Consider the following 10,931-nt stretch of genomic DNA (forward strand, 5'->3'; position numbering starts at 1 on the left):
CGTTTGTGGAGGAGATACACACAAGAATGACCACTCCGATGGTCGAAGTGACGGAGGAAAAGTGAAAGGAAAAGTGAAAGAGAGTGGGCGAGGTGCAGACACGGTAAGCCGGCTAATGGTTGGCTAAACCTGTGCGAGTGAGATGAACATTTGTGGAATGGATATGCGAAACGGCTCTGTTCAGAGTTTTGCTTTGAGAATGAAACAGAAACAAGGGCTCAAGTTTTAACCAAGTTTATATGGTGTGCTAATAAAAATTAGGCCTACACCAAAACAATGCTATGAAAGTGAACAATGGGTTCGGGTAAAAATATGGGAGATTAAAAAAGGGGGAACAAACTCAACATTGAAAGGCTCCGCGACGTTTCGAAAGTAACAGCTTTGCACTTTTATGCATGGAAGAAAAAGCAAAATCTTGTATTTGAGTATTTGAATGTTTTTTCGAATAGATTTTTGTATATTTGAAGCTTTCAAAGCATTAATTGCAGTACTTTCGAAACGTCGCGGAGCCCATTAAAAGTATATGGGAACCCATAAGGAAACGAGGTGTGTAAAATTTAACAGACTGATACATTAATTAACAGATGTTCTACCAAACTTCTTCGTCCTGTTGAACAGATTCACGTCCTCCTCCGAATCCTGAGGCACCATAGCTTCCTCCGGCAGCAGCTAGCATCCAGTCTGGAACATTTTGCTCGGCGTCCGCAAGAACCTTCAAAAGATCCGGAACCAGCGGGCATCCTTCTTCGATGAAGCTAGTAGCTCTTCCCGAGTTTCCGACGCGACCAGTTCTGAAATAGCAAATTGTTCCAAAAATTCATAACAGAAACAAAACAACAAACCTTCCGATACGGTGGATGTAATCGTCAATGTTATCCGGCATATCATAATTGATAACATGATCCACTCCTTTGATGTCGAGACCACGTTCCGCGACAGCAGTAGCAATAAGAACCGGCTTACTTCCGTTACGGAAATGCCGCAGAGCTTCAGAGCGTTCTCTTTGTTCGCGTGCGCCATGAATCTGAATGAATAATATTGGAACTATTGAGTTAAACAAACCGTGATAGCTGGAATTTGAGCAGTCGAAAGAACTGCTGCCAATGTATCTGCCAAAGCACGCCTAGCGACGAATACAATGGTCTTTTTGGTATAGACATCAGCGTCTGTAATGATTATTTATTGAAAGTTGAACAACGCATGATATCATACTTGTTACTGTCGTATAACTTTCGAGGTCGACTCCCAGCATTTCAAGAAGCTTGTCCTTCTTGTCGCACATTTCGCACTGCTCGAATTCTTGCAATACGCACTTGTTTGCAGCTCCGATCTTGTCAATGGTAATCATGGAGTAGTCCTGTCTCAGGAACTCACGAGCTGCTTCTTGAACACTGTCTGGGAACGTAGCGCTGAACATGAGAGTTTGACGGTTTTCCTTCTGTGGCATGCCTTCGTAGCCGACAATTGTTCTAATGTCATCTCCGAATCCCATGGCATCGATCATGCGATCAGCTTCGTCGAGGACGAAGTATCGGCACTTATCCAGCTTGATTGTACCTTCCTCGCAGAAATGTTTGATTCTTCCAACAGTTCCAACGACGATGGTGGCTCCTCTTTCGATCTGACTCTTGTTGTAACCAACAGCAAGACCTCCGTAAACTGGCTTGATCTCCATCATTGTCTGATATGCAAACTTTCTTCCTTCGTTGTAGATTTGGTCCGCAAGTTCACGAGTCGGGGTCAAGATAATGCAGCGAGGATAGCAACCACCCTCTCCGGCTGTGTTCAAATCGCTCTCATCAGTAAGACGAGACATAATTGGCAAAAGGAACGCAGCGGTTTTTCCGGATCCAGTCTGAGCGCAAGCCATGATATCGTGACCATCACGAATAAGAGGAAGCGCAAACTGTTGGATTGGTGTGGTCTTGTTGTACCCAGCGTTTCGAACATTTTTCAGCATAGTTTCAGTAAGTTTTGCATCTTCGAACGTTCTACATGGAGGTGGTTTGACAGATTTCCCACATGAGGTAACCTGAACATCAGCATCGAAGAACTTATGGAACATAATTCCCTCCGTGATTTTTTGCATGTTGAGTATTTCCTCCATAGTATCGTCGACTGGAACATACGTTGCCTTTGGTGCTTCTCCCTCTGTTCCTTCTCTCGGTTTTGGAGGATTAGTGCATTCATTTGAGCGATGTCCCTGCTCACCGCAGTTGAAACAACCACGTGGTGGTTCTGGACAATCTGAAGAACGATGTCCTTCTCCGCGGCAGTTGAAGCATTTCATTGGTCCACGTTCCTCTCTTTCACCGCCAAAGCCTCCACCACCACCACCACCGAATCCCTCGTCGTTGCCTGCTCCGAAGCCTCCAGAAGTTCCTCCGAATCCATTTCCACCGCTTCCAAAGCCTCCTGAAGCTCCACCGAATCCACTTCCTCCACGGTTTTCACGAGGTTTGCGCTCTTCTGGGCACTCGCGAGATGCATGTCCAGGCTGCTGACAATTGTAGCAGTCTGAAAACAACTTTTAGAAGCGAATAAACAAGAATAGCTCACTTCTTGGACCTCCTTCTCTTGGCTTACGCGGCTCGGTGCACTCGTTCGACCGATGTCCTGGCTGGTTACAATTGAAACAATCTGAAAGACGAACAATAAATGGTTGTCCAACTTCAAAAACTCACTGTTGTTTCGCTCTCCTCTTTCACCCCCATAGCCGCCTGCCGCCGGATCCTCCTCCAAAACCGGAGTTGCCACCGCCACCGAAACCGGAGTTACCACCGCTACCGAATCCTCCACCTCCACCGCTACCAAAGCCGCCGCCTCCAGAGTTACCTCCAAATCCGCTACCGCCTCCAGATTTACCTCCAAATCCGCTACCGTCTCCAGAGTTACCACCGAAGCCGGATCCGCCTCCCGAGTTTCCTCCAAAACCAACGCCAGAGTTTCCACCGAATCCACCACCGCCTCCAGAGTTACCACCGAAGCCGGATCCGCCTCCCGAGTTTCCTCCAAAACCAACGCCACCAGAGTTTCCACCGAATCCACCACCGTTCCTTCCGCTTCCGAATCCGCCCGACTTTGCTCCTCCGAAACCTTCTCCCGAGTTTCCGCCACCGAAGCTAGAACTGGTCTTAGCTCCGAAGCCACCTCCTCCGTTGTTTCCGAAGCCAGTCGACTTTCCTCCGAATCCTGCACCTCCAGACGGTTTCACTGAAAAAAAAACATCGGTATATGAATAAAATGAAAAAGAAACGAAAACTCACCTGCCGGAGCAGAAGCATTGTCCTCCCAGCCGTCAGCGTCAGCCATTATTTTCTCGTCAATAATCCGAAAAAAGAGAGTAAATGAAAGGAAACTTCTAAACAATGACCAAAAATTTGATAGGCGGCCCAAAAATTCCCGCCTTGGGTTACTGTAGAACATCCGCGCTTCGAGACCGACGAGGTAACGGTAAACATGTCCCTTTAAAAAAAATTGTTTTTATTCGAGATCGAAAAAGGGAAAAACCGAAACAAAGAGTTTTGCTGAAAATGTCTGTCGCTGAAAATTTATTAAAAATTTCAATGTTTAAAATACACAAAGTCATAAATATAAGCTGTTTGAAGAGGTGCATTTATTGTATTTTGCCGAAGAAAAATTAGTTTTTCGGTTTTCTTTCTCGCAAATTCACAAAATAAATCTGAAATTTCAAATAATTTCTATCTGAAGACTGTTATTTCGATCGCATTCTCTCCGTCACTTCAATTTTAAACTATTCTGCATAACAAGGAACTCATTAACATCCCGATTTGCATGCCACTTCCCAAAAATTGACAGAAAAAGAAATTAAAAATTTATAGAATCCGCTTCAAGAAATGAGTCGCATTTTTAAAAATTATTTCTTGTCCCAATGATTTCAGCAGCTTGCAATGATCCTGTTTATGGTAATAATTATCAGTGCAATCTGTTCTTAATTCGTACAGTTGGGATGCAAAGTTCCAAAGTTAACATATTCCTCGCGTTTTTGGGTTAACATAAAAGTTGCCTTCCTTCTCAAATTGATGATCATTTATGCACATTGATCTGAAATAAATTAGACATCCATAAAAATGGACAATTTGGGTGGGTGAAGGAAAGGAAATACAAAAGAGTGTAAAAGGGAGTCGAGTGGGGATCAAAACGGGGACCGTAAAACAGAAACGGGGGGAGAAGAAGAAATAAAATTAGGCGTAGTAGTTGAGAGAAGCCTTCTTTTTGGCCTGAACTTCGAGAATAGCATCCATAAAATCTTCATGAAGAATCTCGGTAGCATCACGACGGAGAGCAATCATTCCAGCTTCCACACAAACCGCTTTGCATTGAGCACCATTGAAGTCGTCGGTACAACGAGCCAACTCTTCAAAGTTCACATCTTTGCTGAAAGAAATATTTGTGTTGGAGGAATTGATTGGGAGAGACTCACTTGACGTTCATTTTTCTGGAGTGAATTTGCATGATTCTCGCACGAGCATCTTCGTTCGGGTGAGGAAGTTCAATTTTTCGGTCAAGACGACCGGATCGGAGAAGGGCAGGGTCGAGGACATCGATACGATTTGTGGCGGCAATAACCTGCAATACTTGAAATGTATCAAGCTAGAAAAAAGCAGAAAACTACCTTGATCTCATCATTTGGCTGGAATCCGTCCAACTGATTGAGAAGCTCTAGCATAGTACGTTGCACCTCACGATCTCCAGCCTTCTCCGAATCGAAACGCTTAGTACCTGAAAACTTTCGCGTAAAATATCGCAACGATCTGTTAGTCGACTTACCGATAGCATCCAACTCGTCAATAAAAATGATAGCTGGTGCCTTCTCTTTGGCAAGTGCGAATGCGTCACGGACAAGCTTGGCACCATCTCCGATGAACATCTGGACGAGTTGTGGACCAGCCAATTTCAAGAATGTTGACTTGGTCTGTGCAGCAACAGCACGAGCCATCATGGTCTTTCCGGTTCCTGAAATGAGCTTGGTTACTTGAAAAATTGCCTTTTTCTCTTATGCTCACCTGGTGGACCATACATGAGAACTCCCTTTGGTGGATGAATACCGAGATTCACGAAACGATCCTTGTGAGTCATTGGCAACACAACAGCTTCAATGAGCTCCTGAATTTGCTTGTCGCAACCTCCGATGTCCGAGTACTGTTCAGTCGGTCGCTCGTCGACCTCCATAGCCTTCACACGGGAATCATACTCGGCTGGCAGTTTCTCGAGTATCAAATATGAGTCCTTGTTGACTCCGACGAGATCTCCTGGCTTGAGCTCATCTGGATCAACCAATCCGACGACTGGAAGGAAATATGTAGCCCGAGTGGAGGTCTTGATGACAGCGCACTTTGTCTTCTGTGCATCCAAATCAACATTAGCTCCTTCCTCTTCGAGATTATCTTCGAGATCCAAGAGCTCCACAACGTTGGAAACCAAGTATGGGAGTGTCTTGTTAACCTTGATACGCTCTGTGTTCTCCTTTATACGCTCCTTGAGAGTTGTCGCTGAATGATTGATTCGTTGCACTTCACTTCTCATGATGCGAATCTCATTGTCCAACAAGTGAATGCGACTCTTCAAGTCCTCTGTCGACATCCTCAAAATATCCTCATCGAGAGCTTCGTCGACGTCCATCGCGTCTGGAGCCTTTCCGTCTTTTGGTGGTGGTGTTTGCGACATTTTCGGAAGGATCTGGAATAATTAAATGTTGATTTTGGAATGACTGTACAAAGCCGGTAACTGAATCTCGTGCTAGGTAATCAAGCAAAAAGAAGAATGATTATCATGAAAACAACAGAAGAATTCGCTTAGGAACAACATGTGTTTCTAGGAAAAACATTTATATTAAACTATGAACATCACTTTGAGGAGGTATTTCAAGCCTCGTTGACGCCGTTCTGAACGGTACGAACAAGAATCTTTCTGTAAGACTAGTTTAATGTGCTAATGTATAAAATTTCAATAAAATTATGAGAATTGAGCTTAGAAAAACTGAGAAAATGACATTCCTTTCCGAGAGGAACACTAAATTAGAAATTTTGAAAAACGATGACTGGTGTATTTGTGCGTCGTGGTGTATTACACAGGCGGCATTTAACTTCACGACAGTCACTCAGTTTGCTTGTTTTGCGTCTTTAATTTTCAGCAAAACAACAATAAACGGAACAGTATTCTTAAAAAATGATCGAAAAAATTATTTTCCGACGATGCTTGTCCACGAAACCATCAACCATGCGAGCCTGGGTATCTGAAAACGGCGCTGGAGTCGAGCTAAAAGAAGTGGCAGTTCCAGTGATCAAGAAACCAAGACAAGTTCTTTTGAAAGTTAAAGTGAGAATCATAAAAAAATATCTTTAAACACAATTTACACATTATCAGGCAGCTTCGGTCAACCCAATCGACGTCGATATGTCACAGGGGTACGGTAGAGAGTTCCTGGGAACATGGAAGAAGGCGGAGGCTTGTGATTTTGCTGCAAGTAGATTTCCCCTAATCCCTGGACGCGATTGTACAGCAGTCGTAGAAGCTGTCGGAGGCGAAGTGCACAATTTAGCACCTGGTGACAAGGTGATGGCTGTGGTTCCAGTAATTCAACCAGGAACACACGCGGAATTCGTTGTCACTGATTCCAAGCTTTGCTCAAAGAAGCCCGACAACCTGAGTTACGAAGAAGCAGCTGCTCTACCTTACGTAGCTTCCACAGCGTTTTCAGCGTTTTCTGTGGCCAGAGTCAATCATAAAAATGCTAAAACACAAAGAGTACTGATTCATGGAGGGTCTGGGGGCGTTGGAAGTATGGCAATTCAGCTATTGAAAGCCTGGGGATGCGAGAAGATTGTGACAACGTGTGGAAAAGAAAACTTTGATATGGTCTCAAAACTCGGAGCTATTCCAATCGATTATGCAGCAGAGAACGCGACAGAACAGCTAATCGAACACGCCCCATTTGAAGTTATCCTTGATACAGTCGACTCCCCATTAGCCAAATGGAGTGATAATGTAAAGTTTCTTTCTTTGCGTTGTTTAAAAATTCAAATAACTTTTCCAGGTTATGGGAGTGTGGAGGAACTGTGTGCACGTCTCCATTGTGTCTCCTCTAATGCGAGAAATGGATAAAAACGGAGTTCCATTGGGTCTCGCCACAACTGCGTTGAAGCATTTTGAAAGAGCTTTTCAGGTAAAAATACATTTATTAGGATTTCAAATAAATATTTTTTCAGAGTCATCTTCGAGGTCGTTGGTTCTCTTATGCCTTTTTCATGCCAAATTCCGATCTTATGCAACAACTTTCTCGGTTCGCAGAAGACGGAAAGGTAAGGATTTGTGCGCTACACGGAGTTCCAGCTCTCTTGGCCAAGATCTTGGGCGCGCTGTGGCTCGCGACGCGGCTGAAATTTTCCAAATTTTCGAATTTCTAGCAATTTTTTTAGTGTTCTTGCATAAAATGAAAAAGTGATTCAGTCTAAGCCGAGCATATAAAACAAAAAACCGAATATTCTGTAAGAAAAAGTTTCAGTGAAAAAGTGGAAATTTGCAGATTTCTTCGGAATTTCAGTACTTTTGAACTGAAAATTTTTCCAGAATATTACGATTTTTTATATTTTAGGCTTTAAGGTAGAGATTTTCTATAAAAACACCAAAAAAATCTAAAAATTCGAAAACCAGAATTTCAGACTAAATGAATACGTTACAAAATTTTCAGATCGTTCCCATCGTCGAACAAGTGATGCGATTCGAAGAGCTTGAAAAGGCATACGAGAAGGTTTCTCGACTTGAAGGACGGGGAAAGACAGTTATTAAATTCGATTAGTGCTCATTTTTGCCATAGTTATTACCTTTTCCGGTTTCTCTAGAATGTATTTGCTTTTTTACATGTATTTTTATCCTTAGACACTTGTTAGTAAATCAAAACCCAATTCTTTATTATTACACAGAGTTCTATGAAGCAGCTCCTGGACCAAAATCCTCGTATCCGTCATCCATTTTGGCCGGATTCTTATCAGGAAGAACCTCAATGTTGCTGATGTTTTCAGCGCCGACTTTCGTGTCCTCTTTAGGAACATCCTCCTGAGTCCGATCCAATTTCTTCTCCGCCTCAGCCGACCTCTTCTTCACTTCTTTCACTGGCGTCTTCTTGTTCTTTTCCGCATTATTATCAGTCGCTGGCTCACGATCCATCACCATCACACTTCTTCCATTTGCCACCGGATGCTTCTCTTTTTTCGAATGTTGACTCGGATCCTTCTTCTGCTTGTTGCTCGACACGGAGTTCTTCGATGCTTGAGTACTTGGTCTCGACGTGGATTTCTGTCTATCGGTACTCTTCTTCTTTGTACGCAAACTTGGCGTTGCTCTCTTCGATGCTTTTGGTTTGTCCATTCTTTTGATCCTGAGAAAATTCGAAGTTATTGATTTTGTTTGATTTGAAAGCTTACTTGTCAGCAAATCAGTAAAACGATTTGTGCGGCAATAATAATACACGGGACTTGTGGAGTTTTAAGCTTAAAGTTTGGCTAGAAAAAAAGAAAGGATGACAATTGTTGGCTAAAAACCTAAACGTTCACGTTAAACTGCATAAAATCGAAGAAAAATTAAAAATAATAATTTTTATTGACAGTGAAAACCCGTTGATTAGAATTGTAGTTCACTTTTCATCTCCCTCTGTCTTCGTCATCGTTGCGTTATTCTGAAAATAACCATAATTAAGAAATCAGTTGTATTTCTTTGACACATTCTGGCAAGAAACCAGGAATTTTTTAAAATTTTAAATTTCTAAAAAAGTTTAAAAATCCAAAAATTCCGAAAAATTCCAAGAAATTTTAACAACCTAAAATTTCAAAAAATTCAGAAGCTCAGAAATTCAAAAATTCCGAAATTCGAAAATTCAAAATTTAACCATTTGAAAATTCACAAATTCTGAAATTCAAAAAAATATTTCTAGATTACGGTAAATGTATAAAAGATAATAGCTTGAAAAATAAACCTTATCCTTCTTCTTCTTTTCCTTCTTCTCCTTTCGTTTCGTCGAAATCGCCTTCATCGTTTTCATCTCTTGCTCTTTAAAAGGACATGCCTGAATAACAGGCTTCATTCCGAACGTCGTCTGAAGGAAGCGAATGACGTCGGTCATTGGAACACGCTCATCTGGATTCTCAGCCCAACAATGCTTCGTAACATACTCCCCAAATCGAAAATCAATGAGAATCGGATCGAATCGCATACGGTAACCATTCTTGACCTGAGTGACGACTTCAGCCACACGCATATCCGGATACGGCTCTTTCCCATTTTCACCGATCTCCCAGGACATGATTCCTAGAAATGTTTTAAATAAAATTATTATTAAAAAATATAGGAATCTAGGAATCCAGGACTCCATGAATCCATAAACCCAGGAATCTTGAAATCTAGGGATCCAGGAATCTGGAAAGCCAGGAATCCGGGAATGCAGCTTTCTAGGAATCCAGATATTCAGAAATCTAAGAATCTAGGAATCCAGGAATCCAGGAATCCAGGAATCCAGGAATCCAGGAATCCAGGAATTCAGGAATCATAAAAACTAGGAATTTCAGGAATTCAGAAATCCAGGTATCTAGGAATCTAGGAATCCTGGACCTAGAAGCTTCAGGAGTTGAGAATCAATTACCAAAAGCATAGACATCAGTTTTCTGGCTATAAATCCCAGTCTTCAAAGTCTCCGGTGCCAACCAACGAATCGGAACCTTCTTTGTCATCTCCATCTGATAACTGACCCCTTCTCTTGATAACCCAAAATCCGCAATTTTGACTTGACCACCTCCATAGAGACAATTTCTGGCAGCAATATCACGATGGAGAAGTTTCCTCTCATGCATGTATCCGATTCCACAAGCAGCTTGATAAATCATCTCCATTTTCTTGGCAGGCGGAAGATTTGTATTTTTCTGCAGATAAGAATCCAAGGCCCCACAATCAGCCAATTCCATAATGACGTAGAGGGGTTCTTGTCCGGCACCAACTCCAAAGAACTTCACAACGTTGGGATGCTGAGTTTTGAAATTTTATATTTCAAATCTCCATTAAAAGTGCCCCCCCCCAAAAAACGATAAAGCTTACATCCAGATTTCTCATCAGACGAGCTTCTCTCATAATTTCCTTAATCTGCTCTTTGTTCAGACTTTCCAACTTTGCAGTTTTAATTGCACAATCCTCCACTTTACCATTCTTCATTGTGATCTTTCCCTTCCAAACTTCTCCGAATGCTCCTTCTCCTAATTTTTTGGTGAGCTCCACTTGAGAATGCTCAATTTCCCAGTCCTGTTTTACAATTGGCGTTTTCAACACTGTCATTTTCTTAATGGGATCTTTGGTAGTCATGTAGTAGTTCACAAGAGAAGTGATAGTTTCGAATCCTTTCGTCTCCAGAAATATTTGATTGTTGGCATTCACACGCATCACATAGTGTTTCACTCCTGCATCCTCCAACTCCTCGTTCTGCATTGCTGACAACACATACTGACGTGCTTCTCCCTGTTTGGGCTCGGTACTTCTGATTAGAAAATCTCCAGTTTTACGAAGCATCGCCTGAATTTTATCACTTTTATCTCTTTTCTTATCAATGGATTACTTTAATATCTTCTCGAGGAAGTAGTCCGTGGTACCAGGGCTCTGTGTGAATATCTTTGTCGAACATTATTATCCTGCCCTCTGGTTTTTGTCAACGAAACTTTGTTCTTCTTTTTCAACGAACAAAGGGTGAATTTGGAAATAGTTTCCATTTTCCAACAGTAGCGTAAACAACGTGTTTTTTTGTTGTGGGAAATTCGAATCTGAATTTCACGAAAAATGTATTTTACATCTAAATTTTATGTACCAGTCGGTTAACGCTCTTGTGGGGCTGAACCTCCTGGCCCCCGCTTACAATACTCGTTTTCTTCTTTTAA

General features: G+C 42.1%; 4 protein-coding genes across 4 annotated transcripts; 1 reads left to right on the top strand and 3 right to left on the bottom strand.

The window, feature by feature from the left end:
• Positions 1 to 589: 589 nt before the first annotated feature.
• Cbr-glh-1 lies at positions 590 to 3,312 on the bottom strand (the record flags this gene model as incomplete). The annotated part of the gene is given in 7 exon segments (XM_045241208.1): positions 590 to 791; positions 843 to 1,024; positions 1,063 to 1,166; positions 1,213 to 2,497; positions 2,560 to 2,846; positions 2,866 to 3,213; positions 3,267 to 3,312. The coding sequence occupies 7 exon segments, from the start codon at positions 3,310 to 3,312 to the stop codon at positions 590 to 592; spliced, it is 2,454 nt and encodes an 817-aa protein (XP_045094990.1).
• Positions 3,313 to 4,205: 893 nt separating this feature from the next.
• On the bottom strand, positions 4,206 to 5,688 carry Cbr-rpt-5 (the record flags this gene model as incomplete). The annotated part of the gene is made up of 5 exons (XM_002640282.1): positions 4,206 to 4,398; positions 4,445 to 4,590; positions 4,637 to 4,743; positions 4,792 to 4,977; positions 5,028 to 5,688. The coding sequence occupies 5 exons, from the start codon at positions 5,686 to 5,688 to the stop codon at positions 4,206 to 4,208; spliced, it is 1,293 nt and encodes a 430-aa protein (XP_002640328.1).
• A 501-nt stretch (positions 5,689 to 6,189) lies between these two features.
• Cbr-rad-8 lies at positions 6,190 to 7,819 on the top strand (the record flags this gene model as incomplete). The annotated part of the gene is made up of 5 exons (XM_002640283.1): positions 6,190 to 6,339; positions 6,388 to 7,008; positions 7,058 to 7,186; positions 7,230 to 7,322; positions 7,712 to 7,819. The coding sequence occupies 5 exons, from the start codon at positions 6,190 to 6,192 to the stop codon at positions 7,817 to 7,819; spliced, it is 1,101 nt and encodes a 366-aa protein (XP_002640329.1).
• Positions 7,820 to 7,947: 128 nt separating this feature from the next.
• Positions 7,948 to 10,681, bottom strand: CBG12879 (the record flags this gene model as incomplete). Its single annotated transcript, XM_002640285.2, has 6 exons — positions 7,948 to 8,398; positions 8,658 to 8,695; positions 8,993 to 9,324; positions 9,656 to 10,034; positions 10,105 to 10,572; positions 10,616 to 10,681. The coding sequence occupies 6 exons, from the start codon at positions 10,679 to 10,681 to the stop codon at positions 7,948 to 7,950; spliced, it is 1,734 nt and encodes a 577-aa protein (XP_002640331.2).
• Between the last annotated feature and the right edge of the window lie 250 nt (positions 10,682 to 10,931).

The sequence above is a fragment of the Caenorhabditis briggsae genome, assembly GCF_000004555.2.
Source record: "Caenorhabditis briggsae complete genome, chrI, whole genome shotgun sequence".
Classification (NCBI taxonomy): Eukaryota; Metazoa; Nematoda; class Chromadorea; order Rhabditida; family Rhabditidae; genus Caenorhabditis; species Caenorhabditis briggsae.